Genomic DNA, 27,344 nt, shown 5'->3' on the forward strand with positions numbered 1-27,344 from the left:
CTTCCCTCTGTCGGACACAATAACTGGAAGACTCAGAGTTAGCACTGTCTGAGGCAGCCTCCTCGGATCCAGAAGGATGTGGATTCTTGGAAGTCAGCCACGGAACAAGGCCCCTGCCTTCCTCTCCCTCCCTCTTCCACCACTTTCCCATCGCTGATCGCTCACCCAGTGATTTGGCCCCATGTGCATGTGCTATCTGTTAGTTTCTCCCCTTCTCACTTTGCCCCCATCCCCGCTTCTTAAACCTCTGATGTCCCAGATCTCTGAGTTTATGTAGGGAGGGCTGGGTGGTGATGGCTAAAAACTTCTCTTGCTTTACCGGTGGCCTCTGCAAACAACAGTTCTGCTTGGGAACCTTCACTGGGAACGTAAGGGGTGGAGGAAGAGATGGGGGCTAGAGGACAAACCTCCACAGAATCCCTAGGATGTCAGAACTAAGAGTGCCTATATCCCAGACCTTTCTCTAATAGAGAAGGAAACGAAAGCTAAAACCGAATGTCAGCTAAGTGACCTCCTCAAGGCCACAAAGCCAGCGAGTGGTCTGGGGTCAGACCTGTATCACACATCCACACATCCATTGCCTCTCTGATTCCTGTGTGCCAACAGAAAGAGGGATGGTAGGGGGTGGGGTGGGGTGAGCAAGTGCTCCGTTCCACGTTCTTGGTATTATTACCGGTTACTGTTAGTCCAGGGCCAACAGAACACCTTGGGTGAAGACATAATAGTCAGTTGTTTTTTCCCCCAAGAAGCTTTTCATAATAATAACTAATGTTCGAATAGTGCTGTAGCATTTGCGTGTAAGTTTTCATTTAATCCCTACAACAGCTCTATCAAGGGGGGATTATTACTGACCTATTTTTACAAATGAAACACAGGTTCAAAGATGTTTAATTATTTGCTCTTGGTAATATGTCCAGGAAATGGCATGACTAGGACTCAAAACTAGATGGGAAGCTCTAGAGGGGCAGAGACCGTGCCTGTCTCATTCATCACTGAAGTCTAGCCCATTGCTGAATGACTGAGTGAACTCAAGACTGGTTTAGATTCTCTGAATTGTTCTTTGCAAACCTTTTAAACTAGGGTTCTACCACTGCAGGGACCACTTATATAGCCCTCAGGAAACAGGTATATGTAGACGTAAAACCTACCCAACAAACACACACAAATCCAGCTCATACAAAGATACACTTCCTTTGCTTGGAGCTTAATTTTCAATATTTTTTCCAGGAACTGGGCTATAGGTCTGGACATTTCAGGAAATGGAGAAAGGCAGCATTCCTTGCTCTGCCTTAGGAAGAGCCTGTGTGTGTCCCCCTGTGCCTCTGTGTGCTCAGGGCAGGTGGAGATACCCCAGGTGGCAGACATGGTCTGCCTCCCTCTGGGGCCAGGAAAGTAGCTGGACAGTAGAGGGCGCTGCGGAGCTTACAGACCTTGCATTCGTGGGGGTAACCTGTTCTGGAGCCAGAGTTTTCCAGAGACAGCCAGGGATCTTGGGTGGTCTTCTTAGGCCTCCGGTGTGCTATGGTCCTATAGCAATTTCTCTTCTTTTCTCCAGAAACCTAAGTAACACCTAAAAGGTATTGGAGAGAGGGTAGAAAATATAATCTTTGGAGTCAGAGTTGGTTTTGAATTCCACTTCACCTTTTTGAACTGTGTGACCTTAGGTAAGTAACTCTTCAGTTTTTTCATGGGCAAGGGAGGTTATTAATTCTGTTGTGCAGAATTAGAGATGAATTTGTATCAGGAGCTTCTTACAAGCATGGAACAACCATTCCATGCTTACGTATCAAGGGCCTACTCCGTGCCAGGCAGTCCTTGGCATTGGAGAGTCCATGATGGGCAAAAAGCAGACGAAGCCCCTGCCCTCACAGAGCTAACAGCTTAATAGGGAAGACAGACTTTAATCAAATAACCTCACAGATAGATAACAAATCACACCTGTGCAATGAAGTGCAACAAAGGAGTGGTCTTGGAGCTCAGTGAGGAGGAAGTACCCAGGCAGGGAGATTTCCCTGAGGTAGAGAGAAGTAAGTTTAATTTGAAGGATGAGTAGGAGTTTATGAAGCAAAAAGGGAGGGAAAAATCCTTTGAAGAAAAGGGAATCGCTTATGCAATGGCCATGTTTTTGAGCCTGACACAGGGCTAGTGGAACAGCAGGGCAGAGAAAACAAGGTGGAGCCTGGTGGGAGATGAGACCAGAGAGGTGGGGGTCTGATGACACAGGACCCCATAGGCCTCCTTAAGGAGTTTTGTCTTTAGCCTAAGAACAGTGGGAAACCATGAAGGGTTATAATCACAGGCTATTGGTGAATATTCATTTTAAAAGGTTCTCTCTGGGGACTTCCCTGGTGGTCCAGTGGCTAAGACTCCGTGCTCCCAATGCAGGGGCCCTGAGTTCGATCCCTGGTCGGGGAACTGGATCCCACATGCCACAACTAGGAGTTCACATGCCTGTGGCTAAGGATCCCACATGCTGCAACTAAGACCCGATGCAGCTAAATAAGTAAATTTTTTTTTTTAAAGTTCTCTCTGGCTGTAGAACTCATAGCAGACCCTGGATCATCTTCCCCTAAATGCACCTTCAGGTACTAAAGTTGTTAAGTTCTGCTGGCTGATCCTTCCTCCTTATCCTTTGCATCCCTCAACATCTCTTCATGGGAAGATTGCAATGGTTTCCTAACTGGTCTCCCTGCCTCCAGTCACACCTCCTCTACACAAGCTTGAACTTACTTGATCTTCACAACATGCCTGCAAGTAAGCAAAGCAGCAATCCTTATCCCTATTTTGCAGATGAGAAAACTGAGGTCTAGTGGTACTGTGGAACTGGCTCATACAGGTTTGTGAAAGCCAACTGTTAAAATTTCAGAAATTTTGGGACTTCCCTGGTGGTCCAGTGGTTAAGACTTTGCACTCCCACTGCAGGGGGCGTGGAATAAATTTTGCAAGCCAGTTGGTTTTTTTTTTTTTTTTTTTTTTGGCTTGAACCCTGGCCTTCAGCAGTGAGAGCATAGAGCCCTAACTACTGGACCACCAGGGAATTCCCTACAAGCCAGTTGCTAAACACAGCCAACTATTAAAAATTAAATTATACAAACATTAAATATATTAAAAACAAAGCTAATACATTCTCAAAACTCATCACTTCCTAATAATTTTACTGTTATTATTTACCTGTGCTCTTGAGGTTATTTGTGTTATTGTATCTGCTACATAATAGTATGAAACTACTGCATAATAGTATGCTCTGTGTTCAGTAAAGTCAAGATGGTAGATTGAAATCAGCCTTGGTGGGAAGATTTACACCATAGAAATCGGCAAGCGCTACAAATAGGGACTTGATTTATTGTTTTGTCGATAATCTAGATTTAAGAAAGTGATGAGAAAATGTAAATAATTCAGATTTTAAGTGAATGTGTTATGTCTGTAGCCATTACATTCTGTATAGCACAAAACTTGAGGAAATATTCTTTCAGTATTTGAAAATTGTTTTCCTATTCAGCAAAGAAGTTGCTCCCATAATTGACAGGTAAGACGTCTTTGTTTATTCACTTTCCTCTTACATTGACACAGAGGACATCAACCAACATCCATGTCACGATTACATCCCCCGGTCAACTGAAACCACGGGTTGGCTACCCATACAGCAGTTGGGCAAAAAATCAGTGAAAGCATTCTGTGAGAATAAATTGGTTGTAAGGAATCTGCAAATGTACATTATTATTTGTAAATTCTGTGCTACACATCCTTATGTACCTATATATATGCATACATTCCCCTTTTCTCCCGACAGTCGGCTGTTCAACATTTATCAGCACAGCACTGGGTCTAGAACATGTTATTCATGTGTCACTCCATAAATATTCACTGTATGCCAAGGCGGTTGGCATACAGTTAGTCAATGAACAAACGACTTGGCCACGGTCACACATCGCAAGCGGCATAGGCGGGACCAGAGCCAAAGGTACTGTCCTCCCAAGGCCAGCAGCTCTCTTCCAGGACTAGACCAAGCTTTCCAGGGCCACCCCACCTTATCCGGAAGGGTGGCTTCGGCCTGAGAGCCCGGGAAGTGAAAAACCAGGGTCGGGGTACCGGACTAAAGGCTAGGCGAGAAGCAGCTCACGGCCAATAGCGGCCCAGGCCCCGCGTAACGTCACTCTTCGGAGAGGCCGGCACGAGCACGCCCTGGGGAAGGGGCGTGGCCACCATCACCCGGAAGTGACGCATCGGGGGCGGTGCTCGGCGGCGCCGCGCAGGGTGGGCTCGCGCTGGGCTCCGCGCGCCCCCCGCCCCCTCTATGAGGCAGAGGCCGCGGCGGCCGTAGCACTGTCGTTCCGGGGGCCGCGGCGGGCGGGGCTCCGGAGGGGCCCGGCCTAGTCCCCACCCCAGCCCGGCTCCCAGCCGCCCGCCCTCCCTCCCTCTCCCCGATGCAGGGGGCCGAGCTCCGGGATGGTGAGGCGGCGGCGGCGGCCGCTTCGTACCGCGTCCTGAGCCGCCTGCTCGGCTATGGAGAGGCGGCCCCCGAGCCAGGCCCGCCGCCGCCGCCCCCGGGCCATGGCCCCGCGCCGCCACCCTTCCTCGCGCGGCCGGGCCCGCGGGGCTCCCGGCCGCCTCAGCTGATGGTGTTCCGCAACGTGGGTCGGCCGCCGGAGGAGGAGGACGCGGAGGCGGCCCGGGAGCCGGGACCCTCGGAACTGCTGTGTCCTCGGCACCGCTGTGCCCTGGACCCCAAGGCCCTGCCGCCGGGGTTGGCGCTCGAGCGGACCTGGGGCCCGGCGGCTGGACTAGAGGCGCAGTTGGCGGCTCTGGGGCTCGGGCAGCCTGCGGGGCCCGGGGTCAAGACGGTCGGCGGGGGTTGCTGCCCGTGCCCGTGCCCCCCGCAGCCGCCCCCTCCGCAGCCCCAGCCGCCTGCTGCCGCCCCGCAGGCCGGGGAGGACCCCACGGAAACGAGCGACGCGCTGCTGGTCCTGGAAGGCTTGGAGTCGGAGGCCGAGAGCCTGGAGACTAACAGCTGCTCGGAAGAGGAGCCCAGCAGCCCGGGCCGCGGAGGAGGAGGGGGCGGCCGGCTTCTGCTGCAGCCCCCGGGCCCTGAATTACCCCCGGTGCCCTTCCCGGTGCAGGACTTGGTCCCTCCAGGGCGCTTGAGTAGAGGGGAGCAGCAGCAAGCTCCCCCACCCCCGCCTCCTCCTGGGCCCCTCCGGCCGCTCGCGGGCCCTTCTCGGAAGAGCTCCCTCAAAATCCGCCTCAGTCGCCTCTTCCGCACGAAGAGCTGCAACGGTGGCTCCGGCGGTGGGGATGGGGCCGGCAAGAGGCCTTCCGGAGAGCTGGCTGCTTCAGCTGCGAGCCTGACAGACGTGGGAGGCTTTGCGGGCCGGGAACTGGACGCGGGGAGGTGAGACCGGCTGGGGGGCGGTGGGGCTGGCTGACAATTCCTTTTCTTGTTTCATGTCCCTTTTATTCTACTGCTAACACGATCCTGACAGTTCTTAAGATATGGTCTTCATAAGGAGGCGGAGACTTGGGGCGAAAGGTGGTGACATTGCCCATTAGGTCAGAGCTGATTGTGGGAGCAGCCTTCACTCTAAGAATTCACTCCCGCGGTGACACTTATCAGCTGGTTAGCCTCTCTCTAGTTGGGCGATGATTCCAAACCATCCCTCCCCCCACGCCCACCCTGGCCCAGCTTTTAAAGTTTTTCCAAGGTGTCTGTCTACCATTACCCCTGGCAGGGGGCTTGCTGGAAAGGTGTAGCCTTTGGGGCAAAACGTTGGTGTTGTGTTCGACCACCTTGCTTATTCTTTCTATGTACCAGCACCCCCTTCACACTCAGGCGTGCAGATGATGTGACAGACCTGTGTAGTTGTAGGCCAGCAGTCAGTTGGGCATCTCTGTTCAAAGTTTTAATGTTTTCTTGGTTGGTTTCTTAGATATACTTGGTATCTCAAGCCTGTATGCTGACCACTGTGAGAATAGAAAATAGCCTTGCTCTCAAACCCACATGAGAAGTCTAAGTATGAGATATACTCATGTACATTAGTACATGAGTTCTAGGCCAATTGATGAAAATTCCAAACTTAAACATTTTTTCCCTGCATTTCTGAAGGGTGGACGGCTCTCTGACATCCAGTGTTAGATTTGTACATCGGTTTAGAAAAGCTGTCAACTTTTGTGTCAATGAAATGAGACTTCCCTTGTGGTAACTGCCATTGTGGTTTGCACTGTTGAGTGGGTTCTTAGAAAGATTGGAATTGGTTTTGGTGCAGCTCATGTGATGGATTCATGAGATGCACTGGTAGCCACAACCCAAGGCTGAAAAACAGGTAAACAGATAAATTGAGAACGACTGTTCACCAGAATCATGTGGGGAGCTTTGGGAAAAGATCAGAGGGCCAAGAATTTGAATTTTTAAAAAGCTCCCTAGTCGGTCCTAAGGTGTGATCTGGACTGGAAACCACTCATCCTTTCAAAGGAACTTGTACTTCAAGAGGAAAGTGTGGGGTCAGTTTTTTTGTTTGTTTGTTTTTTTGTTTTTGCCATGTGGCACGGGGGAGTCTCAGTTCCCTGACCAGGGATGGAACCTGTGCCCCCTGCAGTGGAAGCGCAGAGTCCTAACCGCTGGACCTCCAGGGAATTCCCTTGGTCAGTTTGACTTTGTTGCCTTTTCTGAACAGCTGGGCCAGGGGCTTATCTTGGGGATCAGACCAAACCCAGAGATCCTGAGGAAATCAGTAGGTTGACGCGTGTTGCCCCTTCAGGTAGATGTATGTTTCCACATTTGCCTCCCAATGAACTCACGCTGGGAGCTCAGGTCCGGAAAAGTGTGGCTGCGGAAGCAGCTTTTTTGTGGTAGGCTCTGCATTCGATGCTCCACGTAACCAGTGTAGATGAAATTTTCATCAGCTGGGGGGAGGGCAGGATTGAAGCTGTGGGTAATGACATAGGATAGATTGCTAGTTTTCTTGTGGTTTGTCTTGCCTTTGTTCCATATTGACCAGGACTTGGTCTAAGATTCCAGAGACGCCACATAGGAGGTATGGCGTGAAATTAGCTGCTACGTCTAATAGATTAGGAGGAGGAAAAGGCATATAACATTATATGGTTTTTTGCATTTGGAAGCAGAATTTAACGGTCATTGGCTGCTCTGTGACCAACCCTCACACTAAGCACAATACAGATTTCTACTGCAGAGCAAATTGGGCTGTAGCTCTGCAAAGAAGCTTAGTTCAGGGCACTGGAGAATTACATTTTTTGGTCCAAGAGCTTTTTCTGATGAATTGGAGAAGAGCTAGGTATTCATGTATGAACGTTTGGTTGACTGCAGTTAGGAGGCAGCATGTTGTACAGAGAATGTGAACATTTAGATTCCATGTAGGACTCCAGCATCAGCTGTGGGATGCGGGCCAATTTTGTCTTCTTCATACTTCCCCCTTTTTTTAATCTGTAAAATGGGAGTGATTCCTGTCTTGTTCCTGTCCTTATAGGAATAGAGTGAAGACAAGAGAAATTGAGATGGAATATTTTGTGCTTTTGGAGGAAAAGTAGTAAGATTGAAACTGGTGATTTTTTTTTTTTTAAGTGCTTAGGATTTGGTGCTGTTAGATTTTCTTGTTAGCTTTTCCACAGCTTACTATGTGCCAGTCTTGCTGGCAGCCTCGCAGCTGTGAGAAGCTTGATAAGTCTGGCCAGGGTAGTTGTGATTTCTATGGATCTGCACCTCCTTAGTAAGTCCGCCCTGTTGGGAGGAAGGATAAGTTTGGATTTTTAGCTTGTGCTCTTGTTTTGATTGGTAGGAGCTGGAAACCATGAGAAATGTCAGTCTTTTGCCAGAAGGTATATGCCTGCCTTCTTATTGTTGGAGTTGATTACGAGTCTCTGCAGTCTTTGCTGTATAATTTGGGGCTTTTACAGTAACCTCTGGGCATGATTCTCTTTGCTCTTCTCAGCATTTACCTTCCCCACAGCTATCACTAGAAAGTACCTCCTACAATCATTTTTAAATTTGATTTTATTTATTTATTTTTTTGGCCGTGCCGCACGGCATGTGGGATCTTAGTTCCCTCACCAGGGATAGAACCTGCGCCCCCTGTGGTGGAAGCACAGAGTCTTTTTATTTATTTATGTAGGTACATATGTATGTATGTATGTATGGCTGCGCTGGCTCTTCGTTGCTGCATGGGGGCTTTCTCTAGTTGCGGTGAGCGGGGGCTACTCTTCGTTGTGGTGTGCTGGCTTCTCACTGCAGTGGCTTCTCTTGTTGTGGAGCACGGGCTATAGACACACGGGCTTCAGTAGTTGTGGCACGCGGGCTCAGTAGTTGTGGCACGTGGGCTTAGTTGCTCTGCGGCATGTGGGATCTTCCCGGACCAGGGCTCGAACCCGTGTCCCCTGCATTGGCAGGAGGATTCTTTTTTTTTTTTTGGCTGCGTTGGGTCTTCGTTGCTGCGCATGGGCTTTCTCTAGTTGCGGCGAGCGGGGGCTACTCTTCGTTGCGGTGCACGGGCTTCTCATCGCGGTGGCTTCTCTTGTTGCGGAGCATGGGCTCTAGGCGCATGGGCTTCAGTAGTTGTGGCTCACGGGTTCAGTAGTTGTGGCTCGCGTGCTCTAGATCACAGGGTCGGTAGTTGTGGCGCACAGGCTTAGTCATTCCACGGCATGTGGGATCTTTCCAGACTAGGGCTCAAGCCCATGTCCCCTGCATTGGCAGGCGTATTCTTAACCACTGCGCCACCAGGGAAGCCCGGAGCACTGAGTCTTAACCACTGGACCTCCAGGGAAGTCCCCCTACAATCATTAATAAGGCTTAACAGTTTCCATATTTTAACATTAAGCAAACTTTAGTTCCTTTCAGATGCTTTAGAGTCTGCTAAGTTGACCTTCCTGGATATACAGAGTCTTAGGTCTAGTATGAGTTAGCTTAGAGAACTCTTTTGAAGTGAAGGAAGAAATGGGCCCACCAGCTAATCAGGTTTCTGTTCTGGAGAACTGGGCTAGGCCGTGTAACACACATATGTTGGAATTCAGAGAGCTGGGCTTGATGCCCGTGGGCTTCAGTGTTATATAGGATTGCTATTTCAGGAAAACCAGTGAAGTTCCCTTGTCTGTTTCACATATGTTTAGCTGATTGTCTTCCTTTGTGTTTGGTGAGAAATAGCATTTGATCCTACTTTTTTGAATCATCACATAATGCATACTTGGTTGGAAATGGGTGTCTTGTTCATTTCTCAAGGTTTGTTTTTTTCCTACTTACCAGTTGAGGATATTACTGGCAGTCTTCATAGCTGTGAGGTGGAAAAATGGAGAACAGTTCTGTAGTGGTTTCCTATCTGGGAAAAAAGATTCAATTCTGGAAAGAGAGGCAGGCTCCCTTGGCATCAATTTGGGGCCCTGCTGTCGTGGACAGACCTGGCAGATATGAGAAACCCTTTTCTCTGTTTTCTTGGGTCTTCAGGTCTAAGGGGTCTTTTTGAGAAAGAGCATGACATGCTGAGAGCAAAATGATTTTATGGTGTGGTGAGGAGGGTCTGATTTTTTTTTTAAACTCCAAGTGTTTTTATTTTTTTAATTATTTATTTATTGGCTGCATTGGGTCTTCGTTGCTGCGTGCAGGCTTTCTCTAGTTGTGGAGAGTGGGCACTCTTCGTCGCGGTGTGCGGGCTTCTCAGAGCTCAGTGCGCAGGCTCAGTAGTTGTGGCGCACGGGCTTAGTTGGCAGCGTGTGGGATCTTCCCAGGACCAGGGCTCGAACCTGTGTCCCCTGAATTGGCAGGCAGATTCTTAACCACTGTGCCACCAGGGAAGTCCCAAGGAGGGTCTGACTTTATGTTTGGGTTTTGGGTCCATATTCTGTTGATCTTTTTAACTATTTTTCCATGAAGTGGTTGTGGTTGACAAGCTCTCTTTTGGAATGAGCAACCTGGCTTCAGAAATCTCTGTCCATTTGAGTCTTGTGTCTTTTACTTCTTAACATTTTGCCCACTGACATCATTCCTAAGGTTTTAGACCTTGGGCTACACCTCTGGGCTTTTCTCTGGAAGTTCCCTTCATAGGTTCTTTAGTTGGTTTATGGTGGAGTTTCAGATCTGACCTTGTTGCACAGATGTCTGTGTATTGGAACTAAAAATGAACATGTGGTTTTTGTGCCTGTAGCTCATGAACAGACACTGGCTTATGATGTGTTGGAAATGGCACAGGCTGGCTGACTTGGCACCGTGTGCTTTAGCAGGGGCAGAGGTAAATTGTGGCCGCAAAACCTGATATTTGGACATCCTACTTTAGAAGTTAGAAAGGGACATGTGTAAGTCTTAGGACACCGTAGAGGGGATTTATGGACAAGAGAGGGAGAGCGTTACTATTTCATTGTTTATATTTTAGGCTTCAAGGAATTTGAAAAGTGGCCAGTGGTTATATCAATGTGTTGTCAGACTGTCTAGTCTAATGAACTCCTTTTATCCCACAGATCTGTTGCCATACAGTTAGTAATTTGCAGAGTGGAAATGGACAGAGGCATTCTATCTCTTTGTTACCTGCAGCACAAGCAGTGTATAGCTGACACAAAGGACTACTTGCCTCAGAGAAGACCTTTACCTAAGGTCTTCTGCTGCCCCTGTCTTGTTCTGCCATCTGAGGCATAGCCCACCAAGTCCTACCCCACACCACCCGTCAGGTCTTTCTGCTGCTAAGATGCAAGTGGCCCACTGGCAGAGTTACAGTGGCTTAACTTTGTACCCTAATGCTTGTCAAGGTGGTCTGGGGAGGAATAGAATAACATGGGAATGTAGTATAGAAGGGTTAGTTAAAAATGGTATCTGGGGCTTCCCTGGTGGCGCAGTGGTTGAGAATCTGCCTGCTAATGCAGGGGACACGGGTTCGAGCCCTGGTCTGGGAAGATCCCAAATGCCGCGGAGCAACTAGGCCCGTGAGCCACAACTCCAGAGCCTGCGCGTCTGGAGTCTGTGCTCCGCAACAAGAGAGGCCGCGATAGTGAGAGGCCCGCGCACCGCGATGAAGAGTGGCCCCCGCTCGCCGCAACTAGAGAAAGCCCTCGCACAGAAACGAAGACCCAACACAGCCAAAAATAATAAATAAATAAATAAATAAATAAAATTAAAAAAAAACAAAAACAAAAAAAAAAAACAAAAACAAACAAACAAAAAAATGGTATCTGGAGCCGTGTCATTCATGTTGCTTTCCAAAAAACAGCACATCCAGCTTAGAATGGTTATCATTTTAAATGTTTCGTATATACAAGAAGAGATGTATAAAGTGTATGTACAATAATAATAATGAAATGTATACCTAGGTAACCATCACTAAGCTTAAAAAATAGAATGTCATCAGTACCTTTGAAGACCCCTGTGTGTTACTTCCTGATTACATCTCCCCCTCCCCCATGTAACCAACCACCATCCTCAATTTTATGTTCATCATTCACTTGCTTTGTTTTTTATAGTTGTCTAGATTGGTTTTTTCATGAATGACTGCCATTAGAATGCTCTCAGGATCCTTGAGACAGAAACTGTTTTGGATTTTCAGTTAGACAATATCTCCCCAAAGAGAGAAGGAAGCACTCATATTTATTATTAGCCTTTCAGCCTCTTAGACCTTCTACTCCTCTAACCTTCCTTATTTGCCAGAAAAAGCCATCCTAGGGCTCTCAAATGGCTCTGCCTGGGTTTAGAGTCGTATGTATTTCTTTTTCTAGATCCTAGAAACTATGATTTTCTTCAAAATGCCAGGGGCGAGGAGAAGATGAGCTGGAGTGAGAAGGCCTCCGCAAGATGTGTGCATTTGGGTACTGCTGTTCTTCAGTGCTTGGCACTGAGGAGGCTCGTCCCCAGTGTGGACAGATGGCAGAGTAACGCAGCTTCCTTTGAAAAGAGGCAAACCGCCAAATGGCTGAGGTGTGAACCCTTCGAAAGGCCAGTGCTTTAGGTTTCTGCTTGCTGAGTTTAATGTTGTATCCACAAGTTACTGAATAAAAATCAGCTTGAAAGCTCTTCAGTCTTAAAGTTAATGTCCAGTGGAATTAACTTTCCATTTCAGCCCTTTGGAGTGTTGCGACTAAGCTGCAGACTGCCATGAGCAACTTTTATAAATAGAGAGACTGTGCGTGCTTGCGTCTTGTTCTGATGCAGCCACCTCTCCTGTGTGTGCTGTGGGCGGGGCGTTGACAGTGGGCACCATCATCAGACTTCTCAAGTCTCAGCATGGAGGTGGCTGCAGAGGGCGTGTGAGACAGGTCAGGAGAGGGAATCCGGCGTCTTGGCTATTTCTGAGTAAGGTCTTCACAGTATGGTTTTGAAATTCTGTTTGAAGTGAGTTCTGAGAAGCACAGACATCTCTGTTAAAACATAAATGAATAAAGATATTCCAAAGTCAAATATTTTAAAATAGGATTTCATTTTGGATTTTCTTTACTTCTGCCCCCATCTATTGGTGAAGTTGAAGTTTTATTTCAGCCTTTGGGTGAGAGTAATTTTGGAAAGTGAGCCAGCTACAAGGTGTGGAGTCAGTCAGGCACTTAATTTGGTGGTAGAATTTTTTTTTTAAGGCTGATTTGTTGAGATATCATTTATATACCACCTAAAATTCACCTTTTTAAAGTTGCTCAGTTCTATTAATTTTGGCAAATGTCAAAATCATAACCTCTGCCACAATCAAGGTATAGCATATTTTCATCACCTCCACAACTTCTTTCCCTTTTAGTCAATTCAGTCATTCTGAGGTGAGATTTTTGAGCTCAGCACATTTCTAGCCAGAAAGTCTTTGTCAGAGTCTTTTGCATTTCTTTCATTTCTCGCCCAAAAGCCAGGTGAAACTGGTGCAAAGTGAAGTGACCTTTGGTGTGTCTTCACTGGAGATCTGGGTTTTCCAGCTGGTTTGGGAGCAGTATCAGGAGCAGTCCTGGGGGGAGTGCTGTGACTGGCAGCTCAGAAAGGGGAAGAGGCCGTCTTCTTTGGGTACCAGGCACAGCTCCTAACTTGAAGAGGCTCCCCTTTGGCTTTGACCTATGGCTTGGAGGCATTTTGCAAAAATCAGAGTTCTTACTGGTTGAAGATTGCATGTGTATCCTATAGTGCTGTTCTCAAGTCCAGCAATCTTGCCTGGTTCATTTTGGGACCTCCTGCTCCTAGGAGCAGGCCCAGAGGGAAAGCTGGTGCTCTGAGGTGGCACCTGTTCAGGTCAAGAACCTTTTTCTTGGCTCCCATTTGAAAATCAACTCTGTGTCCGACTTGCTTCCTCTAGAAATGGACTTACTAGTTACCACTCAAGATGTTTTAGTCTTTTAATGTGATGGGTATGGAAAGCTCCAAAGAGATTTCTTATTGCTTTGTAGGCTGCTGAATTCTGTAGCCAAATCTATTTAGGAATTGCCTTAATTATTTTATTCTCCCCCCTTTAAATTTTAGGCTTTATTACAGAAGTGTGGCTGACAACGACTAGGGTTTGCTTTGTTTTTTGGTGCATCTGGAATGGAGTGTTGCAGTGATTTGTTGTTGTTGTTGTTGTTGTTGTTGTTGCAGTGATTTAAATGCATGTGTGTTCATTCTGCAGCTCATTCTCTGTGTGCTTCTCACCCCTCAGGAAACCCAGGTTGACAAGAACTCAAAGTGCCTTTTCTCCAGTCTCCTTCAGCCCCCTGTTCACAGGTAAGGGTGATCTCTTTCTTTTTCTTCTGACATCTGAAAGCACGAGTGTTCTGAGACGAGTCAGGAAACACTTGCAGATGTGTCTCAGAGGGAGCTTCAAGCATGTCTGCAGTTATTTTCTTCATTTCGTGCCTGCTGGGTTTGGGGTGAGGCTATTTTTATGGTGTGAAATGTATTCTTGACTTTGGATGCTTTATAGTTTGAGGTAGAGACTGCTTGCTGGTAATTAGGTGTCCCTGGCAGTTATGCAGGCTTTAGTTCAGGGTCATCACATATAAATTAAAACTAGGAATTACAAATTTATAGGCTCATAGCGCATAAAGGACTCCCCAAAAGTCATACAATTCCTGTCCCTGCTTCCAAGGGAGTTCATGGATTATCTAATAAACATGATCCATGATGATCTGGTCTATTTTTAACGACTTTGGGCAAAGGGGATCACATGAACTCTTGTCTTACCCATTTTAGGGGCTAGCAGTTCTTGCAGCTGTTAAAGAGTTCTTCATTGGATCTAATTTAAGTCTCTCCTCTTGCAGCAGGGAACACAGTTGCTAAAGTAGGAAAGCTGTCAAATATCCTTTTGCCTTCTCCTTTAAAGGGGAGCTTTTTCTGAGAGGGAGACCTTTTGTTATGTGAGTCAGGTGTGAAGCTCCTGCTTGAATGAGCTGTAGAAAAGGAAGTCTGGAGCACACAGCCTCAAATCTCAGAAACTGAGTGCTCTTCACTGGGCATGGCTGAGAAACCTTTAAACCGAATCCCAATTTCAAACTCTTTTGGATACTGTGTCCCTCAAAAAAGATGATTGCAAGAATTATGATCTGGGACTGGACATTTCCAGGAAAATGTTAAGCAGGCTAGTGGAACCCCCATCACTGGGTAGACTGCTGTGAGCTGTCAGGACAGGTGAGTTGGTGCCTGCAATAGGCACAGGTGGAGAAGGAGGTTCTCTGTTCATATCCCCTCTGTTCTTATCCCAAGCAGAGAATTAAAGGATCTTATCCTGTAGCAGAATGTCTTTCTAGTTAGTAGTTGTTTCCCTTTTAAAGTAGTGAAACCCACATTTGTAGTTTCAGGTTCCATGTTCTTATTTCAAAGAGGCTTAGCTCTCTTGAATTACATCCTTTAAGTGCCTACAATCTAGACCTCTCTGACCCTTCAGGAAACCTGGGCTCATTGCATTGCTCTGGGAAGCTAGGCCCTCAGTCATTAAGCTGTGTGATGAGTTCCTAGAACTTCCACTGATGACTTTTGTAAGAGCTTTTCTGCTTATCTTAATTAGTGTTCAAGACCTTTGTTAAAAAAACCATATTAGATTCTGAAAACCCAGCTCCTGGCCTTTTAGAGATATTTGTTACCTCATTTTCTTAACTGGGAAACATTAAAATTCTAGCTGAGGGGTAATTCAGCTTCCTAAATAAGAAAAAGGTGTTGGAAATAACACCCTAAGGGCCAAATTACAGAAATCCCAAATTCTGACTTGTGGATCAGACCTACCAAAACAAACTTATTCTTGGCTGTCAACCTTTTGTTGATAAAATACCCTTCGTTCTCTGGTGATTCAAGTGGAGAGAGGTTAGATGGGGTTGGGTGGCAAGAAGGAGTGTATATGGCAGAGAACAGAACTGCGTGACATGCTGGGAAGTAAGGAAACCATGTGCCTGACTTTTGGCTGACTGTGGAAGTAAATTATTAGGGTTGTAAATGCACTTTTCGGCCTTTGTAGCCTCAACTATTAGGAATTAATGGATATCTGAAATGGTTGGTTCTCTTATGAGTGAATATCCTGGAAAATCTAAATGTGGAAAGCCATTTAGGAAGAAGTCGGAGCTAACATTGGGACCTTTATCTGCATTCAGCTTAACAGTTCTTACATTTTAATGGCACTTGCTTTCCATGTCCATTTGGGCTTGTAACAAGCTGCTTGCCTTGCTCTCCGAGGCAAAAATTGGTATACAAATCTGTAAAAAATAAATGGTGTGGGTTCTATTTGAATAAAGAAGACCTCTTATTCAAGGTTATATCCTCAGTGGCAGAGCCAGGATTAGTTGGCTTTTCAACTGTCAATCCCATGTTTTTGTCTTAAAGATCCTTGATCTTTAACAGGGTAAAGGAATGATGGAATTTAAAATTGACTTCTCAGGTGGTTTTTTTTGGGTGGGGGCGGGGGGGGGGGGGACTCCAGCCAAGGAGCATTAGATTTTGAGCTTTCTGAGAGCCATGGACCTCTCTAGCCTCCCTTGCTTGCCCTCTGTTTCCCTTTGCTTCCTGGCCTCGGCTTTGGGCAAGGTGCTACTGTAACACGCTTGCTCCATGAATCCCTCAGGTGAAACAGTGTCACTTGTGGACGTGGACATCTCTCAGCGGGGCCTGACCTCTCCACACCCTCCAACTCCCCCTCCTCCTCCAAGAAGAAGCCTCAGCCTCCTAGGTATAGTTTCTTCCCCTCTCTGTCTTCTTGCCCTAGTGGGAGGGTGAGCTCTATGGACCTGTTGTTCTTTGCCAGGAGCCAAACAAACTCCTGGGTTTCTAATGATGGCCCAATTATTTCTTGTCCCTTTCTCAGCACCCCTGTCCTCTCCCGAAGTGGTTAAATGGGTCTCTTACCTGCATGCTATAACATCTACTGTCCATATATTGATTCAGTCTTTATTTATTTATAAAGGGTATTTATCTTGCTCTGAATCTACTGCTAGTGGGCAGCTTTAGGGATATCCTTACTTGCCTGCTTTCAAGCCAAGGCAACCAGATTAAGATGATTGTTGCCCTGTGTGCAAAAAGACAGGGTGAAGGTCAGGCCATCTTGCCCCAGAGGGCAGCCTGATGGTCCTTCTCCCTCGCCTCGGCCTTCATCTTGCTCATTCTGTGCCCGTGTTTCTGAGCCTCTTGCTTTTGTTCTCTCTTCCAGATGACATCAGTGGGACGCTGCCTACGTCCGTCCTTGTGGCTCCGATGGGGTCTTCCCTGCAGTCTTTCCCCCTGCCTCCGCCTCCTCCACCTCATGCCCCAGGTTAGCTTAGCTTAGACGCAGGACTTGCAAGAGTGGGGGGTACCAAGTGATATACTTCTGAAGGATGGGAGAAATTTATTTATGGAAATAACAGAATTTATGAGAGAGCTTAAATCACATCCCCTTGGCTGGACCAGAACTCCTTGGAAATGAGGCCAAGAACTGGTTTTTCTAACCCATTTTCTTTATGGAGGTGAATCTGATTTTTGGTAGAGATAAAAGACTATCGGATTTTTTTGCCTCTTTGCTGCTGAAACTGTTTTGCAGTCTTTGAGTCGGTATCACTTAGGAAACTGCCTTAATTTTAGTAGAGGGAAGAGGTTTAATATGTTGCTGGTTTTCAAAGTTCTGTGGTTTTTCTAAGCTTTTAGCATTTACTGCAGCCTTGTAAATAAGTACCAAGCATTCAGTAGCCCATACCTGCTTTGCCAGCCTCCAGTACCCAAGGAATAAAATGAATGAAATGAATTCTTTTCTACTCGCCTGGCAAAATCTACTTGCCTGGCAAAATCGTTGCTCTTCCCGGGCAAGTAAGCGAGTCACTATTTCCAAGGCTGCTTTACCGGCACTTCACCTCGAGGTGGGAGAAGTTGGAATCGCTCTAGGCTGTTGAAGGCCCTGAAGTAGTCACCTTAGTCAGGTTAGTGAGCTGCTCCTTACCCCTTTCCTGGGGTTAAACGCCCCCACCCATCCTTCACAGCTTACACGAGCCCACAGAGCTTTTTGTCCCAGCCCATCCAGCTCTTCCCCACTGCTTTGGCTTCCACCCTTTCCAGCTTATCTTCTAATGCCTTGCCCCTCTTCAGTTAGCCTCTTTGTTTTGGGGGGAGGGTCTACTTGAGGTTGGGAACAATGAGGGTCGACAAGTGACCGCCACTCTCTTGCCCTGCAGATGCGTTTCCCCGGATCGCTCCCCTCCGAGCAGCCGAATCCCTGCACAGCCAACCCCCGCCACCCCTCCAGTGTCCCCTCTACCGGCCCGACTCGAGCAGCTTTGCAGCCAGCCTTCGAGAGCTGGAGAAGGTAGGTGGTGCCTCCTCTTGCATTCTCCTAATTCTGTACCAGCTCCCCTTTTATTATTTTTGGAGGAAGGGTAGTTTCCTTGCCTCTGTATTTACAGTGACAAAACAACATGCTGCTATTATTAGTTCTATAAGAGATGTTGTAAAATTGAATCTGAAAAAAAAAAATCTGAACGTGATGAAGAAAGGTTAAGGAGAAATGTTTACATAGTTAACCCAGGTCGCTCTTCTCTTCTTTGTAGGGCCTTGGTAATGGAATTGTAAAATTATCTTTCTGTTACTTTGGAGGCCTAAAAGTGTGATGAACCTGGTGTTCTTTGCTAATGGTTGAGACACTCCTAGCAGCTTTTACCTATTGCAGCGTTTTGGAAGCGGGATTCTTGTGGTAAGAGAAATTGTGCTGAAAACTTTGACATTTCTCTGTTCTGTTAACTACTTGACCACTTCTTCTTTGATAGTGTGGTTGGTATTGGGGGCCGATGAATTGGGAAGATGCAGAGATGAAGCTGAAAGGCAAGCCCGATGGTTCTTTCCTGGTACGAGACAGCTCTGATCCTCGTTATATCCTGAGCCTCAGTTTCCGATCACAGGGTATCACCCATCACACCAGAATGGAGCACTACAGAGGTGAGAGGTGCTGGCATTTGAAGGAAGGCTTCTTCCCCCTTTGCCTTTCCCTACCTTTGCTATCTGACTTTTTCATTGGAAGGATTCATAGAAATGGAACTGTGAATGGGGAGGAAAATCTCGTAGACTCAATTGAATATTGATATGGGCGCTGGTTTCGATCACTAGAAGAAATGTTGGTGGGGGTTGGGAGGAGCCTAAGGGTGCCGTTTAAAAGTATTCTTAGCATCTTGTCTACTAAATTGGAGAGTCTGAAGAAGACTATTGAAGAACAGAACAAAGCCAGTAAAACTCTCTTGGTAGAAGGAAGAAATAACCTAGGATCATTAGACACATTCTTCCAAACTTTGGTTTATAGTTAAACTTACCATCTAGAGATATTTACTATTAAATCATATATACAAAGAGGAGAATTTGTTGATCCTGTGACTGTTCTGTTCTGAATTTCTTTGCCTGGCAGTCACATCAGCTCTTCTCACCAGGCAGCATGGTGATAATTATGTCTTCTTTTGGTCAGCTTTGTAGTCTCATAGGAAATAGTCATCCGAACTCTATGAGAGTTTGTGGGATCAACGTACTTTAGACTATCTATCTTCCTTCCTGGCAGTACTTCCCCCTCTGTGGTCCGGTTGTGCTTAATATTCCAGTGATGTCGAGAAGCTGACTTGTTCAACACTGCAGTCTGGATGGGCATTCTGTATTTGATTTGGGCCACAAACTTGTGATGGTCATTGGTGGTAGGGCTGGCTAATACATCCTTTGTCAAAAATTTGTAATATGCTACAAAAAGTGTGGAGAACTCTGGGGAGTTTCAGGGACTTGCCCCCCTATCCCTCATACTCTTCCCACATGTGATCAACTTCAAATGAGCTATATTAGATACTGCATTTCAAGTAAGGGGCTCTTTCATGCTCTTCTCAGGCACCACTGTGTCTCTCCTGCTCTCAGCCATGTTCTGCGGGATTTATTTGGTTTGCTTCTCTTGTTAGGCAGGAAGTACCTGTTTAGGTCAGTATAGTTTTGTCCATGGTTTCCTCTGCCCCCATCTCTGCTTTCTTATTTATTTATTTTTGCCTGCGTTGGGTCTTCGTTGCTGCGCGCGGGGCTTTTCTCTAGTTGCAGCAAGCAGGGGCTACTCTTCATTGTGGTGCACGGGCTTCTCATTGCAGTGGCTTCTCTTGTTGCGAAGCACAGGCTCTAGGTGCACGGGCTTCAGTAGTTGTGGCACACGGGCTCAGTAGTTGTGGCTCGTGGGCTCTAGAGCGCAGGCTCAGTAGCTGTGGTGCACAGGCTTAGTTGCTCTGTGGCATGTGGGATCTTCCCGGACCAGGGCTCAAACCCGTGTCTCCTGCATTGGCAGGCGGATTCTTAGCCACTGTGCCACCAGGGAAGCCCCTCCACCTCTGCTTTCGAGATGCATGAAGAGAAAGGAGCTTCAGTCCAAAGACCTGAGAATTAGAGAACTGTGGGGTAGACTGCTGCCTGTTTTCCTGCTGTTTCTAAAAGCAAAAATCAAACAAACAAACAAAAAAAAAAAACAAAGCATTTCAGAGTGAAGTGCTTTTTATAAACCTATTAAAATGATAAGTGACTAGGCCATGGAAATGATGAATAAATGCTTGACCTCTAGGTTCCTGATAGGTGAGATGCCAGGAATGGGAGGGCGTTTTCAAATGGTTCTCCAGTTACTTTTTGTTCAAAGGGACTTTTCTTCCTTGAATAAATGGAATTTTTAATAGAAGCCTGTGTGCCTTTCAGTTGCCAGCTTGCAATGGAACATTTGTCTTCGTCTTTTTAAGTGATCCTGTGAGAGTAGCTAGGGAGACTCAAATCTACAGTTCTCTTGAGTGATTAGTATGCCTTTTGTGACTCCTTTGGATTTAGTGCTATAGTTGTTGGAGTTTTTTGTTGTTGATTTTTTAAGTCATGGGAGTTGAGATTCCCTTTTGCCTTCGGGATTCTAAGGTTTGGGGTGGGATCTTTGTAACATGTTGGAGCATGGGGTTTTAGAAGTTACAGAAGAAGAAAAGACTTAGAATTTGATTTTTGTGCCTAACACACATATGAATGAGTGAGACCCACAAAACTGCTGTTCCTGTCTTTCCTGAACTATTCCATGCATACTTGAAGACTTAGATCTTTTTGAGGGTATGTCATTTAAATTCGCTTTTGCTATAGCAGTCTTTTCTTTATGGTCTGTGGTTTAAAGATTCGTGTTCATAGCCAACAAAATCTATTTATATCTCTTTTTCTGACTTGAATTTATTATTGTTTAACAAAAACCTTGTAAGACCTAATTTATGTCTTATTAAAGGCAACATCTTTTCCATTAGTTGTGGAACAAGCAGGAACAGGGACCTCTGTCTGACTCAGCTTGACTACAAACTACCCTCCCAGAAGTGAGAATCATTAAAATGTTCAAGCCAGCCTCTCAAATCTTTTCGAAGTAAGTTTTGCATTTTTACCTCTCCTTAACTTTCCATGGCAGGAACCTTCAGCCTGTGGTGTCATCCCAAGTTTGAGGATCGCTGTCAATCAGTGGTGGAGTTCATTAAGAGAGCCATCATGCACTCCAAGAATGGGAAGTTTCTCTATTTCTTGAGATCCAGGGTTCCAGGTAAGGCTATAGCTACATTAATTATTTAACTGGCTTGGGTATGAACCAGTGTAGGATCTCTACCCCCCCCCCCTGCACCCCCCCCCCCAAAAAAAAACCAAAACCAAAAACACTTACTTGAAGCTTTTTTACCTGAAGCTTTTCTTCCTGGCTCTTGTAGCAACCACTCTTCCTAGAGCCCAGTGGCTAATCTCCTGCCCTTGTACTGAGAAGGAATTGATCCCTCAACATATTGAGAAGGAATCTTTGCTCCTTTGATCATATGAATGAAAAAACTGATCCCACCACTGATGTCCAGGAGTCATGTGAATATTTAACTTGCAGAGGTATCTCACACTTACATGTGAAACAGAGAGCTCTTAGGTCATTTCCTTGGGGAACAGGGAAAGTAAAAGAGTATTCATTAGAAATGGTGAGTGTCAAGGAGGCTGAATTTAATAGCAGTCTGCTCTAGATTTTGTCCATTTGTACAAAACTTTCAAAGAGTAGATACTTTTTATTTATTTATTTATTTATTTACGGCTGCATTGGGTCTTCGTTGCTGCGTGCGGGCTTTTCTCTAGTTGCGGCGAGCGGGGGCTACTCTTCATTGTGGTGCGCAGGCTTCTCATTGCGGTGGCTTCTCTTGTTGCGGAGCACGGGCTCTAGGTGCAAGGGCTTCCGTAGTTGTGGCATGCGGGCTCAGTAGTCGTGGCTTGCGGCCTGTAGAGCACAGGCTCAGTAGTTGTGGCTCTTGGGCTTAGTTACTCCACGGCATGTGGGATATTCCCGGACCAGGGCTCGAACCCGTGTTCCCTGCATTGGCAGGTGGATACTTAACCATTGCGCCACCAGGGAAGTCCAAAGAGTAGATACTTTTTGTTGTGTCCTGTAGCCCTACCAGTATTGAATACAGAGACTAGTCTCCGTTTGGGAGCACTGGGCAGTTCCCATCCTTGCTGGTGTGGTTATGTAGTCTTTCTGCCCAAGTAGGGAGGTAGCTATATAATCTCTATTGAAGGTGGGGAGAAGGGATGGTTTGCAGGAATCTGCTTTTATAGTGTTGGAAAAAAGTAAAATGGCAAGCACATTAACTGAAGAATTTGTAAGATACAAACAGAACTTAAAATGAGAACTTCATGCTTTGCCATTGAATCAAATTAAGATTCTTAAACAAACTGGGTGCCAAGAAATTGCTCTAAAAAGAAGTTACAGGGAAGCCTCCAGCGGAACATCAGTAACAGGATTGAACCAGGTTACAGGAGTGTGTTTTATAATCTTGGTGATTTCAGTAAGGCACGACAGGGTGCGAACTGTATTAATTCTCACTTCATTTAGTATTTGCCTCAGTGCTGTCAAGACAGTTGGGTCTCGTGCAGTTGACTTGGTTAAAAGGAAAATGTTAGAATCCTTTCTTACAGGAACTGACTCTGCTTAGCAATCTTTAGAGTTTGTGGCTTTTGGGGGTATTTATTTAACAAACAAACATTTATTTTTTAAACTCAGTATCAAAAATAAGCCACTTTGCTACCCTCAGAGAGCTCTTAGCTTAAAAAAGGGGACAGGTAGGAAGATAAAGGCAAGAGCACATGTTAAAGTCAATACAAGACATGACAGTGATTGACAAGGACGGGTGGGTAATGAGCCCTGTTTGTGGGTGAAGCAGGGAAATCCTCTCAGAGGATTCTGAAGTCTGGAGCATGTATCTACTTGCAGAGTATTGAGAGACTTCATGGAATCTTGGACTCCTCACGTATAGCACGTTTCATTCCACAAATGTGCCCTGTCTGCAGAAATTTTAAGTAAGATTTTTAACATTGTTAAGGGTTAGAGCTTGCAGTGATTGCTACTATTTATTGAGTGCCTATCATGTGCCAGGTACTTTGTCAGGTTCTTTATTTCAGTAGCTCTAATTTCTTGCAACAGCCCTAAAGTTAGCTAATAGATTGGTCTACTTAAAAAAAAAAAGATTATTTTCATTTTGTCAGTGAGGAAACTTAAGGGTGAGGCCCCAAAATGAAGAAGATGTGGCACACATATACAATGGAATATTACTCAGCCATAAAAAGAAACAAAATTGAGTTATTTGTAGTGAGGTGGATGGACCTAGAGCCTGTCATACAGAGTGAAGTAAGTCAGAAAGAGAAAAACAAATACCGTATGCTAACACATATATATGTACTCTAAAAAAAAAAAAAAAAAAATGGTACTGATGAACCTAGTTGCAGGGCAGGAATAAAGACATAGACATAGAGAATGGACTTGAGGACACGGTGGGAAGGGAAAGCTGGGGCATCAACATATATACGCTACCAAATGTAAAATTAGGTAGCTAGTGGGAAGCAGCAGCATAGCGCAGGGAGATCAGCTCGGTGCTTTGCAATGACCTAGAGGGGTGGGATAGGGAGGATGGGAGGGAGACTCAAGAGGGAGGGGATATGGGGACATACGTATGCATATGGCTGATTCACTTTGGTGTACAACAGAAACTAACACAGTATTGTGAAGCAATTATACCCCAATAAAGATCTATTAAGAAAAAAAAGATTAGAATTAAATCAGACTTCTTTTCAGAAACCATGCAAGAAATAAAAGAGTGGATTGAAATATTTAACGTTTTGAAACAAAAAACCACTCTCCTAGAATTTTTTTTTTTTTTTAAATTTTATTTATTTATTTATGGCTGCGTTGGGTCTTCGTTTCTGTGCGAGGGCCCTCTCCAGTTGTGGCAAGCGGGGGCCACTCTTCATCGCGGTGCGCGGGCCTCCCACTATCGCGGCCTCTCCTGTTGCAGAGCACAGGCTCCAGACACGCAGGCTCAGTAATTGTGGCTCACGGGCCCAGTTGCTCAGCGGCATGTGGGATCTTCCCAGACCAGGGCTCGAACCCGTGTCCCCTGCATTGGCAGGCAGATTCTCAACCACTGCGCCACCAGGGAAGCCCTAGAATTTTGTATCAAGCGAAATTATCTTCTAAAAATAAAGGAGGAATAAAGACTTTCTCAGAAGAAAAAAAAAGTGAAGCCACTTACTCTAAAGGTTACTCAGTGCTGAAGCCAGGATTCAAACTGAGGCCGAACTAACTCCAAATCTTGTGCTTTATTTCCCACCCTTTGTTATGGGAAAAAAATAGCAGTAAGCCAATTGCAGGTTGAGTTTGCTGGGATTTGTGGAGAGGACATAAAGAAGTCAGAATTGTGTTTATTAGTGGAGATTGTCTTTCTAGGACCTGTGAGGAATGCTACAGGTAGGATATCCATTTGCACTTAAAATTGTAATCAAGTTGACAAGGCAAAGCGAATTAGTATTTACCCCTAGACGTAAGTGACCTCTCTTTGAAGGATTGGGACAAAGAAGGCAAGGCCAGTGTTCTCCTTTACCATTGTTTGCTGCCTTCCTTTGCTTATCACAGAGGTCTAGGCATTCTGTGAGGCTGACTTTATTAGGGGGGAGGATTCCCGTGAGGAAGTGGTAGTCATTACCACAGGTTGAGCTCTGTCAGCCTGCACCAGGGATTATAACACGGTGGATTCTAAAAGGAGCCCTTTTGTTTAGACTTTGGGATGATGATAGCTGAATGCCTGCAAGGGGCTAGTATTATTTCATTTAACCCCTACAAAATCCCTTGAAGGGATGTTACAGTCTCCCTTTTAAAAAAAAAAAAAAAAAAAAGACAGATTAAGAAACTGATGTGCAGTGAGTTGCAGAGTCAGGATGCAAAGTCATGTTTTTCTGGCTCAAATCTAGAGCTGGATGCAGTCGCAGCACATCCAGACTGTTGTAAAAGGATGTCAGGGATTATGGGAATTTTAAAGCTGAGACTAATGGGAAAGTTCTGGATGGTGGCAAGTAAGGAGCAGAAGGAATTTAATAAGTGGAATAGTTCGCATCTGGGGGAGGAATCGTTGGTAAAAATGATGGCACCTGAGCTTGGTTTGCCCCTTACCTCTTCTCATGGCAGTGCTGGAGCATGGTCATGGTAAATCTGAGGTTGCTGATTACATCTCAGTCTGGTCCATTTCACAGTTGTAAACTAAACCCTTAACACCAAGCAGCAATCTCAGAAAGAGAATGTGATTGGATTCGTACAAAACTTCTGTTGCTGTGAGAGCCAGAACTCAAAGTGAATGTGTCCTTCTTAGTTGGGAGAATCTCCATCATCTGTGAAGTGCCTAAAGAGAAAACACTTTTTGTTTTTTTAATCACACTTTGAATTGGATAACTCTAAGGAAATTGGTCGCTTCCTCTTTTGTAACCATCATTAAGGCCATGATTACTTGTTTAGGGCTATGTCTTCCTTGTATCCTAGGATTTCTCAATTCAGCCCTATTGACAAGTTTGGGGCTGGATAATTCTGGCCTTCAGGAAACAGTTTGTTGTGGGAGGAAGACCTGGGTGTTTGGGTGCTCAGACCTGAAAGAAGTTTGTCACTCCTAACCTGCTCCTTTTTGGGGGAAGAGAAAATAGCCAAGTGGCTGGAAACTGGATTTGTGCCCAGGACCCTGGCATGAGGACCAGAGGAACGTTCTTGATGATCACTCTTCTACCTTGTCTTTCACTTTTGCTGCACTGGTGTCTTATGTTGGATTTATTTCCATTTCTGACCTCATCTGTTAACAAGCTCTGGATGTGAGAGCTTCAATCATTTGCTGTGTTTGGGGGCAAACAGTAAATGGTCAGTTTGACACCAGGGAATATCAGAGAATTAACAGGTTTCAAATTGCTATTTGTGAACTTAAGGCTAAAAGTAACACAATTAAATAGGCAAGTATATATGGTCATTAAAATTCAAGTAGGCAAACAATCAGATAATTGTATGCTGCTTATCATCCTGACCTCTTTAAGCACAAGTCCTATAGTCCTTCTTTGGGAATAAATAATTGGGTGCATAAATTACTTTTATCTCTGAAACGTCATGTTGAGTTTAGCAATATTACAACCAACCCCCCAGGAAGCTTTCCGTTTGTCATAGTTTAATTTACTAAAGACTATTTTTAAAACATGAGAGAAAGGGTAAAATTCAAAGAGGAATTTGAACCCCAATCATTTTAAAACCATTTGAGTTTAAATATATTCAAGAGAAAAATCCATGTGTGAATTTTTTTTTTTTTAATGGTGTGTGTGGGTGGAGGAGGGCTACAGTGCTTCAAAATATAAGCCTTAGATTTGAAGGGATGGGGCTGAGAAGTCAAGGACTAAGAGAGGCTGGTCCTGAATCAAGGAACTGTGACTGTCTGGACAGCCCCCCTGTCAGACAGTCATAGGCGCAGGCACTCTGGGGAGACTCCTGGAGGACCCTCCTTTGAGGTTCCCTGGGCTAAACTCTTCCTCAGAGAGACCAGGTGTTCAAGGAAGGCCAGCTTTGTTGGTTCTGTGCTGTGAGCACATTCTCTAAGCTCAATAGGCCTCAGTTTCTTCATTGTAAAATGCGGATAATAGTGCTATCTGTCTGAATACGGCTTTGAAGACTAAATGAGTTAAATGATTTTAAGATAAGCTTACTTGTTTAGCATAACATGTATTTCAATTTTTTTTAGAAAGTCAGTTGTTAATGACCATGAAAGGGCTTTGGGAGGCAATCTGCAAGCTTTAATTTTTTCTTCTCATGCCTTCAAACAAAATTTAAAAACTGTTTGAAATTAAACTCCAAAAATACTAGGTATTTTATTTCCCAACAAGTTGTCTACAGAATTTCTTTTGATATGGCAATGGCTGAGAAAAGAATTCTTTCAAAGGTTTTGCAACTCAGATTCTTTCTGAGAGCACTTTTCTTGTTTACTTTCCATAGCCACTTTGTTTATTGAAACCAGGGTATTCTTTGTTCCCCTGAATCTGTTTCAGTGTCCCTGACATTCTGGGTGTCTCCATTCTGTGGTGTTGACCCCTGGGGGGTTGGAATTTCCCAGCACAGACTCTGCTGATATTGCTATGAAACGTAAGAGTGTGGGGCTCCCATCAGCCGTGGCTGGCATTAGTCAGCAGGCACTTGTGCGCAGAGTAGTACCAATTCCAGCTTGCCCAAGCTACTGTAGTTGCTTTTCTTTTAAAAGCATCATCCTCTTTTTCTGTTCCTGTACCCAACCTAAAATTTCAGAAGCAAGGAGGGTGGTTGGTGGGGGTGGAGGGTTGGTGGGGAGTAAGAGGTAGCTAAACCTGACTGTCCCGGCTTGAAGTAAATGGCAGGAGTGACAGGCTTATAAAATTTGATCCTAGCTGTTGCCTTCTGCTTACCAGCCTCTCAGGTGGAATTTGGTGGGGACCCCTCTGAACAGCCTTTCTGAGTCCTCACCTTCAGGGTACTCTAGATGCTAAACAAGTGTCTCCCATTCCCAATAGGGATACCTTTGATTCTTGCCCTTCACTGAGAGCCTTGGGCCTGGGATTGACCACTTGGCTCCGAGCAAAGTCTGTAACTCGGCATTTTTCATTGAACTGTTCTGAAGAGCAA

The 27,344-nt window shown here is 45.5% G+C and overlaps 1 protein-coding gene across 3 annotated transcripts in view; it reads left to right on the top strand.

Moving 5' to 3' along the window:
* The first annotated feature begins 4,259 nt into the window (after window positions 1-4,259).
* SOCS7 (suppressor of cytokine signaling 7) overlaps window positions 4,260-27,344 on the top strand; it is a 33,896-nt gene continuing 10,811 nt past the window's right edge. The window contains exons 1-7 of one of the 3 annotated variants that reach the window (XM_059907517.1): window positions 4,260-5,389; window positions 13,581-13,645; window positions 15,969-16,073; window positions 16,551-16,652; window positions 17,545-17,675; window positions 18,133-18,301; window positions 20,790-20,918. In XM_059907517.1, the coding sequence (XP_059763500.1) occupies window positions 4,425-5,389; window positions 13,581-13,645; window positions 15,969-16,073; window positions 16,551-16,652; window positions 17,545-17,675; window positions 18,133-18,301; window positions 20,790-20,918 (1,666 nt within the window). In that variant the 5' untranslated portion in view covers window positions 4,260-4,424. The remainder of the gene's footprint in view (window positions 5,390-13,580; window positions 13,646-15,968; window positions 16,074-16,550; window positions 16,653-17,544; window positions 17,676-18,132; window positions 18,302-20,789; window positions 20,919-27,344) is intronic. The other 2 variants (XM_059907518.1, XM_059907519.1) reach the window with 2 other exon arrangements.

The sequence above is a fragment of the Balaenoptera ricei genome, chromosome 20 (assembly GCF_028023285.1).
Source record: "Balaenoptera ricei isolate mBalRic1 chromosome 20, mBalRic1.hap2, whole genome shotgun sequence".
In the NCBI taxonomy this organism is placed as follows: Eukaryota; Metazoa; Chordata; class Mammalia; order Artiodactyla; family Balaenopteridae; genus Balaenoptera; species Balaenoptera ricei.